The 18,501-nt window shown below is 40.8% G+C and overlaps 1 protein-coding gene across 4 annotated transcripts in view; it reads right to left on the reverse strand.

The window, feature by feature from the left end:
- Positions 1-3,258: 3,258 nt before the first annotated feature.
- Positions 3,259-18,501, reverse strand: part of PDE8B (phosphodiesterase 8B) — a 75,059-nt gene continuing 59,816 nt past the window's right edge. For 2 of the 4 annotated variants that reach the window (XM_027882709.1, XM_027882694.1), the window contains exons 12-22: positions 15,333-15,410; positions 14,327-14,403; positions 12,962-13,126; positions 12,140-12,185; positions 11,575-11,710; positions 10,201-10,399; positions 9,026-9,243; positions 7,971-8,106; positions 5,639-5,806; positions 3,968-4,097; positions 3,259-3,443 (exon numbers count right to left, since the gene is read on the reverse strand). In XM_027882709.1, the coding sequence (XP_027738510.1) occupies positions 3,328-3,443; positions 3,968-4,097; positions 5,639-5,806; positions 7,971-8,106; positions 9,026-9,243; positions 10,201-10,399; positions 11,575-11,710; positions 12,140-12,185; positions 12,962-13,126; positions 14,327-14,403; positions 15,333-15,410 (1,469 nt within the window). In that variant the 3' untranslated portion in view covers positions 3,259-3,327. Of the gene's footprint in view, positions 3,444-3,967; positions 4,098-5,638; positions 5,807-7,970; positions 8,107-9,025; positions 9,244-10,200; positions 10,400-11,574; positions 11,711-12,139; positions 12,186-12,961; positions 13,127-14,326; positions 14,407-15,332; positions 15,411-18,501 lie in introns of all 4 variants that reach the window. The other 2 variants (XM_027882700.1, XM_027882686.1) reach the window with 1 other exon arrangement.

Below are 18,501 nucleotides of genomic sequence, written 5' to 3' on the forward strand. Positions count from 1 at the left end.
CTCTTGAGTCTGACCATAGTCTCTGGAAGGCTGGGCAGAGGGACACTTAGATTTTGAGCTGTATTTTTTTCCTACCTTAGTCAACTTGTATAGGTTTTCTTATTTTGATTAGAGAGTTCAAAATAACTTATTTCAAAACTACAAAACACGTGGAGAAATTGTAAACTACCTTCTTCTCTCAATTCAGGAAGGTTAAATCAGTGTTAAAACTTGAGCTCCATGTTCTTTGCTCAGCTTGGCTTTTCTTTTGACCAGCCTAGGAAAGGCATTTGGATTACATCTGAGGATAACATACTTCTGGGTTTATGGTATTAAACTGGACAGAGAAATGCATGTTAAGTCTGCATCATTTCAGCTTGTCTTCATCAGCAAGTGTTGCATTTTTGGCTTCCCCAGCTCAAGCTGGGGAGATGAAGTTTTTCTTTGGCTCTTTTCCTTGTTTCAATTGACAACTGTTTAGTTGTTTATAAAGGGTGTTTACACATTGTTACTAAACCTTTAGAGTGAAAGCTTATAAAAATTAGATTATTTGGAGAGAATACTGCTATCATCAGTTATAGATAGAGAGAAGAAATCTCATATTTTTGTTATCTCTTCTTATACCATGAGAACAACTATTTCCTTTTTATGTGACTGCTTTAAGTGAATACCTGGTAGAAAAACAGACATATTTAACTAAACACTTCTAGTCACAAAACTCTGTGTGCAATTTACAGGGATGTAATTCATCCTTAAATAGTCATACATGCATGTATAAATATTTATATCTATCAAAAGTGCCATTGTTCTCAGATACACTCCAGTGCAATAGATCTCCCAAGGGTCTCTTCCTTTAAAGATGGTTGAATTGAAAGTATTAAATTGAGTTCTTTGTTTTACAAATGAATTTCGCGCATAACAGTGAACATAGTAAGAGTATATTATCCCATTCATCTGTTAAATGAGAATTTGTCACTTGCTGTTGGGAGGTGCAGTGAGAAGAATTATGGTGACCATATGAGAATTTTTAATTCTTACTTATGTCCTTTTAAGTTTTTTTTGCACCTTGCGGTAACACAGAATTCTGTATGTTCACACCATAAAAGCAAATATCTTTATCAGACGTACTCCTAATACTTTTACAACTCTGAAGTGACTGTTTTACACATCTCTGCACTGACAATAGCATGAAACAAGCAGCTCTTAGTCACTGGACTAGTCTAGGAGATCTCACGCAACTGGCAGATGACAATTAATCTGTGCTGATTTATTTTGCTCCTAAAGAGGACCTATCTCCCCAGAGATTGCTCTTTTTTTACTTAGTCTGACTGTAGGAAGAAACACGTGATCTTGCAACAAATATATTGATTACACATTAACATCTTGTCCTCATTTCTTGTTCACAAGTTGAACTTTATTTTTTAGATTCCTTCCACTGTTCACATTTTTTTCCTTGTGACAGAAGTGTGACAAAATTATGAATTGAAATGTTTTACATGGATGTGGTCTTACAGTGTTGCTGTATTTAACAAATTAAATTAACAAAGCTTTGAATTATGGGAAATTCTTTTCTCTAATGCAAGCTGCAGTGAGCATTCAGTTATCAGAATAGTTAAGGTACAACCACCAAGAGCACTAGTTCTAAATAAAGGAATGGAAAAAGCAAACAGTTTACAGTATTAGAAAACAGAGGTTCAACTAATAAGAATAAAAATCCATTGAAGAATGTTGCCATAGATAATAGGAAAGAATGAAGAAACACACTTCACCAGAAACACAGTTCTTCAAGTATACACAATGCAGCATTTTAATGCACAGCAACCTGCCTTAGCTATGACAAAAGTAAGGATCTGTTACAATTCTAACAAAAATATAGCTTATATACATTTCTCTGCAAATACATTTTATGAATGTTTCCTTTTGTTTCAGAACTTGGTACAAAACATACAAAAAAGGTTGGCACATTATGTAAGCTACCTGCAGTAAACAGCATTATTGCTGTGTTACCACAGCAGTCTGAATGCTGTTTGCTTTTTGTTTGTTTGTTTGTTTCTTTTCCTTTTCGCAGTTTGATTCTTGATACAGTGTAGGGGAAGTGGACTGCTTCTTCAACTGCAGCCACAGCTTTGACAGTCTAGCCTGAAGCCTGGAGTGCACAGTGTTAAAAATCAGCAGTTCTGCTAGTATTTATTAACTGGATAATCGGAGAATAGTCTAAAATTTGAGCTCATGTTCTGCATGTGATTAAAATGAGATGTACAAAACTATGCATTTGTGCTTTGAAAGCCTTAGCATAAATTTCATATCTTAAAACTAATGAAAAACTATGTTTGATTTCTAACTTATTTACATATTTTGAAGTACTTTTTACATCGCAAAACAAACCAACATTTTATTAGAAGGATAAAGCAGTAAAAATTATAATGCTGTTATAAATTATAACCTGGAAATTTTTTTAAAAAGCAACAGGTTCATCCTAGAAGTAAATAGCACAATATATGAACATATCATAAAATTTAGATCAGTTTAATAAAAGTGATGACCATGCGTACAAACTCCACTTTATAAAAAAAGTAAGGTGATCAAATGCCACAATAGTTTTCGTGTAAAATATGGTGAAATCTTGCATGATAATATCTGTAAGATGGCAGAGAACCATGTGGATGGCACCAGCTATACAGAACATGCTTATTTTCCTTCATTATATGATCAGTTTTAGGGGACGTTGACTCCTACGAAGATTTTATATGGAAAAGAAAGAACAGGTGGTGCTCAGAGAGAGTCTCTATAATAAGAAGGTTGTTTTAAAAGGTGCCAGGTTTGGGTCTTTTACTATATCCATTTTATTGAGGTTTAGTTGTTCTACTGTGCATATTCTTTTAGAAGTATGGTCCAGAGAGCTGAAGAACATTGATAGAATTGGAACAAATTTATACAAGATAAGTGGGAAATTTTTATGCTTATTTGTAAGGCTGGTCTCACTGTCCTGGTAACTACATTGCCCTTCTGTCAGAGAAAGAGTTGTGTGAAGTGTGAGTACAAGTATATCATCTACAAGACTCAATAAGTGCATATTCAGTATTAGAAATTAGTTACAGAAGTACATTTTCTGCCACAAAATATTATTTCCAAAGAGCACTTAGTCATCTATGGATTATATAGCCTCATTGAAAAACATTTTTCTGTAGAATTCAGAGAAGCTTAAAAATTATGAGTAAAATATTTCCATCTTGTTATGTAGTTTTAATTTCACTGGAAAGGTAATATCATCCCCTTTGTAGCCAAGAGTCCGTAAGTAATTCACAGTGAAACTGGCAGAGCAAGTGGTCTTTTTTTTTGGATTTTGTATCAGTTGTTGTTTTCTGATGGAAGCCTGAGACTCTTGCACTTTAAATCATCCAGTGTTTTCCAGTGCTTATAGTTATTAGCCAGGTGTTGCATCAAAACAGGCAGATGTGCAAATGCTGAAAAAACAGGAGAAACAGTTGTACTGTGTATACAGAATGGGCAGAAGAACAGCCAACCTCATCTGAAATTGGCATTCGCCTATTTTTTTTGTTTGTTCAGCTCCTTAAACTAATATTAAAAGGGGAAAGTTTTTTATACTGTGTTCTCTTTCAAGAAAATCTCTTTCTTAATGCAGGCTGACTTTATTAAATTATGCTAACATGCAGCCACATTGGTCTTAGTTTCTGCTACTCAGAAGAAAAACATTGTTTAAGGAAAAAAATGTAGATGAGAAAAAGCTTATTTTTAGCCATTACTCTTCCTCTACCTAGATTACCTGGTAAGAGCTCAACTTTTATAAAAGTGTGTTGTTTGCAGTGAAACGGGCTTCAGCAGTATCACTGCACAATATCCTGTGCTGTACTGCTTCTATACAGGTACTGACCCTCAAAAAAGTGGACTCAAGGCCAGCTTGAGATGAGTCAGTCTATAGGAATATCTGCTTCAGACCAAGGAAGAAAAAGTAAGCAGAAGTACTTACCATCCCACGCATCAAACATATCTGTTATAAAATAATCAATGAAGGAAATCTGAGACTTGGGGATGCTGCAGGTGTTTCTGTCAAATACTGGCATTACAACAGGCAGACCCTGTCTCTTCTCTTCATCAGTCTAAGAAGACAAAACTCTAATTAGCCACTAAAACTTTGCTGACTTTCATGCTGGAGTAGCAAAGCTGTAGGAGATTTAACACAAACCTTAGACCCCCTGAGCTGAACTGCCTCAATTTCATGTGTGTTATTTCATCTGGAACAGGGATTGAAATCAACATCCCTTCCCTTTCACAAGTACTGTTATTTTTGTAGTTCTGTGATTGCACTTAGCTCCAGCAAGACAGAATGCTCTTATCAGGTGATCAGGGTACACCAGCTGAAAAATGGAAAATGAGGTTGCAGAGTCCTTTACCAGTGGACTCCATTTTTCTACATCTCTAGTGGCTGTTTCAAACCATTTGTCTTTTAAGTAAGAAGAGGGTGTTGCTGAGGCTACCTTCTCTGCTGGTATTAAGTTATAAGATGAGTGGAAGGAAAGGTATGTCCTTTAACTGTGCATCTACAGGGCTGGTTTTGTTGCACTCAGTATGGTGGAGGATCAAATCACCTCAGCTGTTTCTTAGAACTGAATTACAAACCAAAAAAAGTCCCATTTTAAGGAGTACAGGCGGCACCTATGCTGGAATGAGCAGCAGAGCAGTCCTCAAAATTAGCAGATGAGGTGAATGAACAGCAGAACAGTTGTCAGCACCTCATATTGCTGCATGTAGGCTAGTGCCTAAGCTGGGCAGTTTAAAGCTAGCTCATGATACCTTGACTGCTAGGGAGATACAGCCTAAGTGATCCTTGATCTTACTTAGGACATGACAGAATTGATTCACTGTGATTAAAATGAAATTCAGACATGTCCTAAGTACTTGTTACAATTTTCTTTTAGTAATAACTATCAGATGTATGATCTGAATTTGGATGGTAGGCATGCCCACTTTTCTGTCTCTCAACTCATAGCTGCTGATTTCTGTACCATTAGTGGCAAAAAAGGGCTAAGATTCTTATCGGTTATTCAAATAAAAACTGGAAGCGTATTTCACTTTCAGGAAGCTGCTACATACATATCTATCAGAAAAAGTGAGTGTGAAGAAGTGAAGTTGAGCTTTCAGTTCTGTCTGGAGAGATCCCATGCCATAAGTATTTACATTGGCCACGTGCCTCCACTGCTCATCTGCCTATGCTGACAATAGTTCAGGTTCTACCTTAGAAGAGAAAGGGCCATCCCAGTGGTTCAGCTGAGGGCTGCGTCAGGCATGGATCTTCATGCTTCCTTCACTGGGACTAGAAGCTAGAATGGTGACAGTCTTGAATTTCAGCCAATTAAATTGACTAAGACTATTCAAATAATTTTGTTTTGGCCAGATGAAGAAAGTTGAAAATGTAAAACTTCCTTTTCACCATTCTGTACAAGAAGCTTTATGATGAGCAAACTATCTAACTGCCTGTCATGAATTCTTCTGCACAAAACTGATGGGCCAGTTCTGGCTGGGAACAAAAAAAACACGTCAGGACTCTGGTGACACCAGGCAGACCCTGTGTGGAACAGCAGAGCAGCTCGTGTGCATTTTCTTACGTAATATAATGGTCAAATCATTAAAGTATACGTACCTGTGCAAAATACTCCTCTGAAATCCTCCCGGCCCATTCGATACACAGCTCTAGAGGGCGACATGGATTTGCTACATCTGCACATTTAATCATCATGCGCTTGATCAGTGTCTGGTTGTCTGGAAAATTCTTTATATTGGCTGTACAGTCAGTGTCGCTGCCTTCGCTCTGTAAAGGAGAGATGATTACAGTGACCAGGGGCCACATCCCTGCTGGCAGGAGTGAGGGCGTTGTTATCAGCTCTCTGCATCTGCCACCTTCTAATGTCATGCAGAGCACCAGGAATTTGGAGGAGAAAGTGATATCTAAGAACTGCAGCCTTGCTAAGTAACTAATTGTAACCCCAATACATATTACAGTTGTGAAGATTCTGAGAATTAATAGCTAAGTTTGTAAAATAAAGAACTATAGGCTCTTTATCAGGTAGGAAGTTACTTTCTCTGCATCCCAGCCTTGTCCAGTTGGAAGAGGACTATGACAGGGGATGCATCCACCAACTTCTAGCTCATAAATGATCCTCAGTGCTAAGTGTTTAAATCTGAGGATGATGATTTTAGGGGACTGCTTCACTTAAGGGAGTTTCTGGAGTTAGATTTTCATTCCTAAATGAGAAAACTGAGGCAGGCACAGGGGGCTGAACTGACTTGCATGACTTGCTGTTACTTTTATATGCAGAAAAGCAGATCTCTAACATTCAGTTCCAGCATATTTACGTATAAACTGCCTTCTTTATGCCAGACTTTGAACCCTCAGCCTGGAATCACCTCTGGTTTTAGTTATGAGAAGGGGTGCATTCTTAGGTAATCTATGAGATTAACAGTAAGAAAACATAGGGGCAGCAGACTGACTGCAGAAAGTCTCTATTTGCTAGACAGTAAAATATCAGACTGCTTACTGACTGCTCTGGAGAGCAGGTGGAGGTGACAAGGTAGTTGTTACAAGGCATCATATTCTGAGTCTTGAACAGTTTACAAAAGGCACACGTATATTATGTTTCTTGTGGAGTAATAAAAAGCCTATACCTCAGCTCATCATGGCATTAATGCTGTTCTCAAAATAATATATTTGTGTGATTATGGCCTCCCTTCACTGCTAAATTTAACTCGTGAGTCAAAAACTTTACATAAGTACTTTTTACCTTGGCAACTAAATTATTGTCACTGTGGTTTATGGAGAGATATTTTGCAGTGACTTTTGCCAGATCAGGCATTCATCTTCTAACTTTATGTTTAGCAGTTAATTCTTTTTCAACATAGATAGTGCAGCAAAGAGCTGCCAAATTAACCCTGCACCTTAACTGCTGTTCAAGACAAAAAAAAAAAAAAAGAGCCACTGTTAACAGTAAAGAACAACCTAATACTACATTCTGTAGTACAAGTGGTTCTGTGCTCCACTTTTATTGTGCGGTAAGCTGTGATTTCCAGCTCACACTGTTGGGAAGAATGGAGCTCAGCAGTTCCTCAAAGTAGTTCAGTTCAACTGACATAATGCTGTTTCTAAAGTCATAAACCCCACCAGTCCCGACTGATTTCTGTACCCATGACACCCTACAGTGCAAAAAGTCCAGTTACAGATATTACTAGATGCAACTTCTATTTATTTTTAGTATTGTTGACCTTCAATTTTGCCTGATTTTTTTTTCAGTGTTTCCAGCAAAGCACTGTTTTCACTAAGGGGGGCTAAGGTAGTCTTTCCTCAGGTAACACTGCTGTGGAGAACCCTGTCAGGCCCTGAATGCTCAGCCTTGAAAGGCAACAAGAGAAGGTAAGAGGGGCATGGGAAACTCAGAGGCAGCTCATGAAACAAACCCTGGCTGGAGCATTAGGGTGTATAACTCATAGGAATAAAGGCCTGGACATCTCTTGGTACAAACAGGAGTTGACAGGTCTCAGGAAGGTATTCCTCAAGACTTGAAGGCTCCAGATTACACAGATCCAAACCCATCAAGGTAGGTTCCTCAGTTACAACCCTAGGCTCGGGCAAATCCCACTGTTTGGAGGCAGGACCATAGGCACAAATGCCAACCTTGCTCCATGCACAGAATTTTCAATGTAAAACAACACCCACCTGCATATTTTCTGAATACAAGATGGCTTTGAAGACAAGTCTTATAAATGAAATGTTTAAATGAGCTAAGGGCAGAGCCAGACATAGAAAACAAGAAAATGAAAGTATTTTTTCACGCTTTGATGTGTGAGATCACAAATTTAATTGTGTTATCTGGGCATCACCACAATGCAAATTAATCAAGGTGAATGAAAATGGTACCTAAAGTTGTCTTGGAAGAACCTAACTGAAATGCCTGAGGGTGTGAAGTCCCCCAGGCACTTACGTGTGGGCTGGTCTCCTCAGATGCCATAGGCTTGTTGATACTGTTCACAAATTTGTTCACATGCTCAAAGTGCTTCGTCATCTCTGTTGCCAAAACCATATCAATAATGGCCTGGCGCAATGTCCGGTAGCGATTTCTAGGAAAGAAAAAGAGTTCCTGCTCACAAGCCTGCCAGACAGAGCTCTGTCCTTTCCTCATACCTGCCTAGAGAGTGCTGCAAAATGCTGCTCAAGGGCTCACCATGTGAGCTGGAACCTTTAGAGTTAGGAGCAGTCTAGGGATGGAGGAATAGACTAGATTGTGCCTCTCTGGGTTCCTCCAGCTCTATTACTTTTGTCTAATGAAAATCAATTCCCTGAGGTTAATAAAAAATTACAACTCTGCTGCATAATACTGTAACACTAAGACAAGTTGTCCAGGAATGGCACCAACACATCCATCTGACTATATGTTAGCTTGGAACTCAAAGCTCAGGTTTTTCAGAAGCAACACTGTTTGGTGTCAGGCTTTCAGATCTCTTTCTCAACTTGTCCCTGCAAAAGCCGGGCTTATGCAATGGAACTCCCAGGCTACAGCACGCCACAGGGAGCCTTCAGATCTCCCAGAGCTTCATGTCGATCTGCCACTACCCACTCTGCCCCATGTGAATGCAGTAGTGCTTGGAAGCATGGGACCTTGTGCAGACACAGCATGCAGCATCTAGCTGCTAGGGTGGAACAATATACCACAAAAGGTATATATCCTGCAACCAAAAGGCCGTGGGCCAGGATGCAGTCTTGAGGTTGTCAATTGGACCATGTTAATGTAATCCATAAAAGATTATTGAAAATCTCTAAAAGCTTCCAAAAATTACGAATTGTAAGATGGGGATGGTGAAGGGGGAAATGAAAACCTTTTTAAAAAATAATTTCTACATAGCATTCTGGAAGAAGTTAAATATTAATATCTGTATTTAAACTATATATGCTTGTTTTAGAAGGTAGGCTCTCAATCTGCCCCAAACTAAAACTGCTAAACAAGCGGTCCACACATGGGCACTCCTCCAGAAGACACACCTGTCGATATTCTTGAAAATGTTGCATTTGCTGTCTTTAGTTGTAAGCTGAAATGCCAGTGCTGTGTGATGACTCTCTAATACGGCTGTATCATTGTAAAGGACAGCTAATTCACTGCCTGCATTGCACAGGAAAGAGTTGGTCCGTCCAGGGTGGTCTACATCATGAATGGTGGCAGCTATTAATGCAGCTACCTCATCTAAATGGTCCAGACTTCCCTACAGGAAGAGAAAAAAATTATTATGTGGCACAAAAATTACAGTAAATATTTTATGATCATTTCTAGGTACTCTCAATTATGCAAACATAAGCTTCAGTGTAATTATCCTACTTCCTTGCAAGGAGGGAGTGAGAGCTTTGTAGTAGCTAATCTTGCAATTTTCCACTCACTGTGCCTACAGATTAGCTACTACAAAGCTCTCACTCCCACCTCTACCTATATACTCATTTCTTTAAAGAAGCTTTTTACTGTGCTGTCACCTAAGCAATATCTTTGCATAATATTCTCTAAAGGATAGATCATCTAGAGATTCTCTCTCTGTATGCTTGAGTGAATGCATCTGTACTGTCTCTGCTTCTACACACCTTTTATCTTTGAATACGGTAGGACAAACTCTTTCAGTTGGAAGTGACTTACAGTGATCATTAGCCCAACTGCCTGATCACTTCAGGGCTGACCAAAAGTTAAAGCATGTTGTTGCCCAAATGCCTCTTAAACACTGACAGGCTCAGGGCATCAACCACCTTTCTATGAAGCCTGTTCCAGTGTGTGACCACTCAGTAAAGAAATACTTCCTAATGTCCAGTCGGAACCTCCCCTGGCACAGCTTTGAACCATTCCCACTCATCCTGTCACTGGGTACCAGGGAGAAAAGCTCACACCTCCCTCTCCAAAGCTTTTGCAAAACTTAATATTAAGAGCTGTTACTAACCAAGAGAGAGAAAGGAGACAGGTTCCCTTCCCAACCCTATTATTTCTACTTAAAAATGTAAATTTGTATAAACAGACGTCAGAGAAACTGTATGGGCTTGCTGGCTTCACAGGAAGAGTTAAAGGGCAGAGAGAGTTTATGAAGCCAGGACCATTATTTAGACATGTGACTTTTGGATGACACACATAAAATGGTAAACACACTGAAATCCTAGCCCAAAGGACTCCTAGGTGAGGGTTCTACCTTAACTCTCTCCTTGCCAAGAAAGAAGGCAGTAGCATGCAGGACATCTGCCGCGTGTGTGGAGTTGTGGTAGGAGTTGGAGGAATGGTAGTTGGCCTCAATGACCTGCAGCCATGCCCTCAGCGTTACTTCTGAGCAGTTTAAAAACTCGGAGACCCCAAACCGGGCAAAAACTTTTAAGCCCAAGTACACTAATGGCCTGAAAAACAATAGAAGAAAAAAGTACTTGTAAAACAGGAACTTGTGATGTTCTAAAAGCAATGTATTTGATGAAGAAAACAGTAAGACCTTAAAAGGGGTGGGGAATGTTAAACAGTTTTAAATTGCACATCTACAGCCTCTCAAAAGCCTGGGCAAGGTTACAAATTATTGTATCTACTATCCTTTCAGAGGTTATTTTAATATGTTTTGTGGAAATGGTGCAGTTCCATTAGTTTGAACAGTTCCTGTGGCTTCAGAAAAAATACCTTAAAAGCCCAGGTCTTTTGTGGTTTTAGTATCTGTCAATCAAACAAAAATACATTTTTTTTCCTGAGGAGGAAAAGCAGTCTTTGAACACAACATGGACACATTCCCAAAGATTAAGAAACCGTAAGACAAAAAAAGATGGAATATCAAATGTAAACTGCTGTGTGTGTTTGTGTGTAATGATGCAGAGCCCATGTGTGAAACAGTAAATATTCTAATATTTTTGGTTCTTAAATCCAGATCCACTCTGGGTTGTCATTTACACTGCACTGCCTGTGAGAGAGTCTGTCAGTCATGTTTCTCATACAAGCTGATCTGCAGAGCCTTTGACCTGAGAAAGGCGTAATCAAAACCCAGCATCTGCAGATTATACCCAGGCACGTTCCTAAAATGGCCATTTTCTGCAAAGAGAGTACAAAAGACTGGATAGTCTCTGATTCTTTGTGTCTTGGAATGAAAATCACTTTTCTCTGTGGATGGCATGGTTATTTTTGCAGTCTGCATGACCTCAAAAGTACTGATGTCTGTTTTCATTATAAACTTTAAAATCTGAGTTTCTTGGTCCTATCACTGGTTTATCCTCCATTCCATTTTTTCATCCCTATAATCAAAAGCCACGGTTGCCTCAGACCTTCCCAAATCATAGGATGAGGGAGGGAAGAGGCTTGCTTTTTCCAGCATGACCATTTGCACATGAGCAGGAAAAAGGGGCATCTGCAGGACGCCTAGCATGTAGCAACATCAGACTATGCCAAACAGTGTCACCTGGACAGAGTGGAGGTAAGTCAAGCAAAAAAGCTCTCACAGATTTGCTGTGTCTTGCTTCAGTTTTTCCAGAGCAAAGTGCTTTCTGCTACAGCTCCTCAACAGCCTTTCTCTGGGCACCCAGGGAAAGGAGTCCAGTACCTTTTATTTGTAACAGCCTCCAACTCAAAAATATTGAAGTCCCAGCTTTCCTCGTTATCTAGGAGCTGTGCAATACAGAGTGGAACATCACTGATGGTATTTGGCACTGGAAGGTGACTGTGGCTCAGGTTCATATCTGTTGAAATGGAATTTGGGAATTAGCACATTTCTGGATTATTCCCCCCACACTACTGCAACCCCCTGCAGAATTCCATTTAGAAAACAACTCTTTTTCAAGAAAAACAACTTTTTCCTCACATGAAAAAGTCTGTAAATGCCTATAATATGAAAGGTTTATTACATGTTGGTTGAACATTAACCAAAAATATCAGTGAACATTTCTTTGAGTGACAATTCATTTTTTTGCTAACATCTTGAAATGCCTTATTTTAATTATTTGAACCTGCTTCAACTCCAAAATGGACGCAGTCTAGCACTTGTTCTGCAGTCATTTAGCCAACCATTTCCAAAGACATATCCCACTGCAAATTAGCCTGAAGCTTTATGTCAGCAGCATTGACAAGGGAAGTCACACATGCGAAGGAAATTTAAAATGGTGGCTTACTCTTAGAAAACACATACTCATTTCCTGACAATCTTCTCAAGCCATCCTGGAAAAAAACACAAGTTTATCATAAGTTTTAGGCAGAGAGACTATGCATCACTAGCATCACTAGTTGCAAAAACACTACATACACTTTGTCTTTAGCTACTATTCCTGAGTAATAAAAGCCCTGCTATTACTGTGGCATTATAAGCACCATCCTTGTTTTAAGATTTTTTGATCCTTGAAAGGATCCAAGGAAGGCTAGTATGAGATCTCCAGAAAGGATATTATTAACTATGCAGTGTATTGCCCTTTTTGACCCTTTCATTGGCACCTGCAGGACCTCACCATTCAAATTAGCCACTGTAATTTATTTTTCATTTTCTTTATATTGGCAGGAATTAGTGTACATTAAAAAATTAGTAAATCTATGATGAAATATAGACAGTATGTCTCTTGCTGCTGTTACAGTCAGGACTTAAAGCAATCTCACTCATACACTGTACCAGCTGTAGAGCAATCCTTCTAATCCCGTCTAAGCTTCTAGAGTTTCTAAAAGGTATCCCCTTCAGTATCTCCTGAGACAAATCAGACTGGATGATATGGTTTCCAGTGGCAACCATGTTCACTTTTATGTGAGGATGAATGCAGCCAATGGACTGAGGTGTGACCATATCTTACTACATCTTAGTGCCTGCTGCTGATAAAGAGGTCGAAATCCGAGAGTGAAATGGTGATGAATCCCCTTTCCATTGCTTAGGACATTTTAGCAAAGCAGAACACTGAAGTGTGGTGTAGGACACTTATAGTAGTAACTTCATCTCTACTGTTTTTACTCACAGTCATCAGACCTCCAACAAGATCACTTGTATGAGGATCTTCATCTTTGGTACCTAGCTGAGGAGAGTAAAGCTCTGTTGTTCGCAGGATTTCCAGAACTCTGTCCAAGGCCTCTGCTACTGTGATGGGGCTGTTTTCCTGGGCAGCATTAATTATGTTAATGACCTGAAAGCAGATTAAGGAGGCAGGCAAAGAAAAGTGAATGGCACTTTTTTCTTATTACATAGTCTTTATTCTTGACTTCATTATGCTAATTCTCATTTAGCAAATGCAATGCAGTTCTCCCAACCCTTAAAATACAACTCTGAAAATGTAAATTTGTGCTCAGATTTCCTGGTATCCATCTACTATTTTTAACTGTAAGACTCTTGGGAAGTGAAAGCAGAAGGGTGTGAAATATCTGAAATAGTTGCAAGTGGGTGGACCAAAAACTAGCAATGTCCCAGTCCTTCAGCATATCCAGTTCTGCTCTGAAGCAATCATTCAATCCCTAGAGGAAAACCCAAACAAGTAAATTCCTGGATATGACTCAGATATCCTGATGTAGGATGTAAAGCCTTAGTTTTCTCCATGCAAAAAATAAAGGGCAGAGAGCAGAAAGAGCTCAGCTGTAGAAGAAGAGGATGGCTCTTTGAAACCCACCTTGTGCCTCAGCCACAATCTGGGAATGACACAATGATACAGCACCAAGGGCTGTTCTTGGTCTGTCAGGACTGAGGAAGGAAGCCCCAATGCTGTCTTCTCCAGCAATGAGAGGCTGCTGCAGGGGCACTACAGGCTTCCCTGCAGGTATGACTGAGGATAAGGAAAAGTTCTTACAGTCACAGTAGTGTTGGGAACTAAGAACTTGATGAGAGCAAGAAAAGATGGGGAGAGAGGAAGAAGTGAGAGTGGGAAATACTTGGCACCCTGGTGTGTGTTTCAAATGACTTTGCAGCTGGTTTGCAACAGCAGAGTTTGTGTTAATACAGATAGTGAAGAAAAGACTGCAGGAAAGTGGGGGAGACAGAAAATGGTGCAGGTGCTCCTTCCCCTGTGTGCTATCTTGTCAATAGGAAGAGCAAAGGTGAGACAGGAAGCGCATCCTCCTACAGATACACAGCCCAACAGAACAGAGTCCCCTTCCTGCCAGCAGCAGTGCATTTAACAAGGGCACACTTTCCCTCTTTTTCATTTTCTTTTTTATGACTAGGATTGCAATGATGAGATGTAAAAGGTAGTAAGGATAAAAAAAAAGTTATTTATATTATTCTGTTAAATACAAAGTGCAGGAAACCTCTGGTTTTATGTTCACGAACTACATACTTCCCTATGAAAGCAACTCCAGACTCTGAGTGTATGGAAAAGGCAGTGCTCAGGACTCACCTTTGTGATAGGAGCTTCTATGGTCATTGAGTGAATCCTTGCCACTGAAGAGTACCGTCGGGTCTGTAAACTTGGAGCTGCCGTTCAGGAGAGCCATAGAGTATAAATCAGATGACAGACAGCATTTAAAGAGCAGAAGGCTGGGGACCAGCACAACAGAATCCAGCCTCGTATCCCCACTTCTGTATCTCTCCTCCTGCAAGTTCTTACTTTATTGTTTCATTTCTTGCTCTGTTGTCAACCTCCTTGGCAGCATCCCTCACTTTTACTATCAGATTTTCCATCCATCCTTCACTTTGGAATGAAGCTGTACCTATTTTGCTTCATGCCCAGTACCTGCCAGTTGCTCTTTTGATTGCTGTGGATCTCTGTCAGACATGGCTCCTCTGGTGAGTGTGTATGTGCGTATGTCCCTCATCTTTGGTGATACAACTGGTCTCATGAAACCCATTCCTGCTCCCCATAAGCTGTCCTTCACATACTACATAGAGGGGCAGAAAATAATCCCTGCCACCACTGCCCCACCTGGGACTGTCCCAACCAGTCACAAATTGGATCAGGAGTAGAAGTACTGCTCTCAAGTAACCAGCAGCAATAAATCCATTCATGTTCAACAAGAATAAAACAAAAATACTGGTTCAGGAGCACAAGCTGAACCTTTCTAAGAGAGGTGGCACTAACACTTCACCACACACTCTTTCAGCAGGCTTCTCCTGTCCTTTTGCACAGCCACTCTTCTCTTTGAAGGCACTCTGCACTGCCATGCATCTTGTAGTGATGCTGGTACTTATGCTGGGGCATTGTTTTGCAAATTGGAAGAAAGAAATTTTGCAGCAGTTATAAAAAACTGGAGTAATTTCTCTTTAATCATGTATGAATCTGTCTGGTTCATCTTCTGCAGTTTTATTGCCTAGGACAAATGTTCTTTATTTATTTGTAAATATATATATATATTTATAATATTATATATCAATATATAATCATTCTTGACATTTTACTTTCTTACCATCACTACTTTGAGATGTTATTGACTTAACATCAACTGAGTCTTTCCTTCTGTTCTTGCATTTGTAGGAATTGGATTCTGTAAATACAAACCAAAAACTTTAAAAATGCATCGAGTAAAACATCTACAAAGCATCTTCCATCTAAAATTATGAAAATTTAATTAAACAATCTTAACAATATGACATAAGGGGGGAAATATTATAATCTCTGCACATGAGAACAAGAAACTCAGTGTCTATCAATTTAAAGCAACTTGTCTGAAGTCACCTGGAAAGGTGTTTCACAAGGAAGTCAAGATGCCTTATGGAACAGGAGACTTGTTTCACCTAACTTTAGCTTCCTAAAAGCAGGAGTCTTGCAGGCTCTTGGTGTCTAAGGTGGTTATCAGAGGCCCTGCTTCAGGAGAGATGTCTCAGGCAGGTGCATCGAACTCATCCGGCAAGACCCTTTTGCTTTCCACCAACCACTGAACAAGTCCGAGTTTAACAGCCTAAAACTTTAGCCAAGTGCAGAAAGTCCCATCTCAGTCTACACTCTTCTAGCCCAAGCATAATTCAGACTCAGACAGCTTTTGCTTTTATTTGCAGTAATTTTTTGTACTCTGTGTTAAGGAAAAATCCAGCATGCTGAGAATGATTATAAACAAACAGTTTGGCTGCTGTGAAAATTACCCATGCAAAAAGCTGTTATTCTTAAAACTACTGTTTGCTAAAGCAAGAGAAATTATCACATCCAGCCAAATTCAAACGCTGGATGAAATACCAGGGGAAAAAAAAAAAAAAGAAAAAGGTAAAATTTAATTTTCTTCCAAAATATTACAGTCTTCAGTCTCCCTTCTGTTGAAAAACAGCAACCATGCATCTGTTCACCTCTTTGCAAGAGTCTCTATAGGACCTACTCCCAGAGTATCTGAAATGCCACTCAAGGATCAGAGACCCCAGTAAGCTTTTAAAAGCAGATAAAGCCATCTGAAGATTCAGAAATACCATGACATTGATATTCTTAATATAAAGAACATGTCACAAGACAGGATGTAGGCAGCCTGTCCTTAGCAAAATAAAATGTTAATATATGATTCTCCAGAATTAAAAGTTTGTCCATCTTAAAAATTACTGAAATGCGATTTCTGTCTTAATTCTCTTTTTCTACCATGGATATCTGCTAGGAACTCCACACAGTGGAGAAGAGACAGTCTAGGAGATTCCTGGAGTGTATAGAGGATAATTTCCTTCTCCAGCTGGTAAATGAGCCTGCAAGAGATGGGACCCTGCTAGACCTTCTGTTCACAAACAGAGAGGGCCTGCTGGGAGATGTGGTGGTTGGAGGGACACAGTCACCACGAAATAATAGAGTTTTCAATACTCAGGGATGCAAGGAGGGCCATCAATAAAACCTCTACACTGGACTTCTGGAGGGCAGATTTCAGCCTACTCAGAAAACTGGTTTAGAGGGTACTCTGAGAAACTACCCTTGAGAACAAAGGGGTCCAGGAGAGATGGACGTGCTTCAAGAAGGAAGTCCTGACTGCACAGGGGCAGGCTGTCCCAGTGTGCCCAAAGACAAGCCAACGGGGAAGATGGCCAGCCTGACTGAACAGGGAGGAATTAGGGTAAAAAAGAGAGCCTAAAGATTATGGAAAAAAGGGCTGGCTACTCAGGAAGAGTTCAGGAATAAAGTTAGGTCTTGCCAAAAGAAAATCAGAGAGACGAAGGCAAAACTTGAACTTGATCTTGCCACTTCTGTTAGGGATAACAAAAAGTCTTTCTATAGATGCATCAATAGCAAAAGGAGGGACAAGGAAAACCTCCATTCTTTATTGGACATGGATGGGGATAGAGTTATCAAAGATGAGGACAAGGCTGAGGTATTTAACACCTTCTTTACCTCAGCCTTCAACAGTAAGACAGGTTGTCCTGAGGACAGCTGGCTTCTGGAGCTTGTAGACAGACAAAAAAAGCTGAATAGCCCCCTGTACTCCAGGAGGAGACAGTCAGAGACCTGCTGAGCCACTTGGATCCTCACAAGTTCAATGGGACCAGATGGGATCCACCCAAGGGTGATGAGGGAGCTGGCAGAAGAGCTCACCAAGCCACTCTCCATCATTTACCAACAGTCCTGGCTCACTGGGGAGGTCCCAGATGACTGGAAGTTGGCAAGTGTCACACCAATCCACAAAAAGGGCTGGAAGGAGGACCTGGGAAACCACAGACCTGTCAGCCTGACCTCGGTGCCTGGCAAGGTTATGGGGCAGATCATCCTGAGTGCAATCACACAGCAGCTACAGGATGGACAAGGGATCAGAGCCAGCCAGTGTGTGTTTAGGATGGGCAGGTCCTGTCTGACCAACCTGATCTCCTTTTATGATCAGGTGACCTGCCTGGTGGATGAGGGGACGGCTGTGGATGTGTCTGTCTGGACTTCAGCAAAGCCTTTGACACTGTCTCCCATAATATATTCCTGGAAAAGCTGCAGCCCATGGCTTGGACAGGGGCACTCTGTGCTGGGTCAGGAACTGGCTGGAGGGCCGGGCCCAGAGAGTGCTGGTGAACGGGGCTGCATCCAGTTGGCAGCTGGTCACTGGTGGTGTCCCCCAGGGATCAGTGCTGGGCCCAGTTCTATTTAATATCTTTATTGATGATCTGTATGAGGGGATTGAGTCCACCGTTAGTAAATTTGCAGGTGACAACAAGCTGAGGGGGAGTGTCGACCTGCTGGAAGGCAGGAGGGCTCTGCAGAGGGACCTGGATAGGCTGGAGAGTTGGGCTGATTCCAGTGGGATGAGGTTCATCAAGACCAAGTGCCGGGTCCTGCACTTTGGCCACAACAACCCCCTGCAGCGCTACAGGCTGGGCACAGAGTGGCTGGAGAGCAGCCAGGCAGAAAGGGACCTGGGGGTGCTGATCGACAGGAGGCTGAACATGAGCCAGCAGTGTGCCCAGGTGGCCAAGAAGGCCAATGGCATCCTGGAACAGTGTGACCAGCAGGAGCAGGGAAGTGATCCTTCCCCTGTACTCTGCGTTGGTGAGGCCACACCTTGAGTATTGTGTTCAGCTCTGGGCCCCTCAGTTCAGGAAGGATATTGAGGTGCTGGAGCGGGTCCAGAGAAGAGCAACGAGGCTGGTGAAGGGACTTGAGCACAAGTCCTATGAGGAGAGGCTGAGGGAGCT

The sequence above is a fragment of the Empidonax traillii genome, unplaced genomic scaffold (genome assembly GCF_003031625.1).
Source record: "Empidonax traillii isolate 1590-97213 ecotype Southwest subspecies unplaced genomic scaffold, ASM303162v1 scaffold8:size5222938, whole genome shotgun sequence".
NCBI lineage: Eukaryota > Metazoa > Chordata > Aves > Passeriformes > Tyrannidae > Empidonax > Empidonax traillii.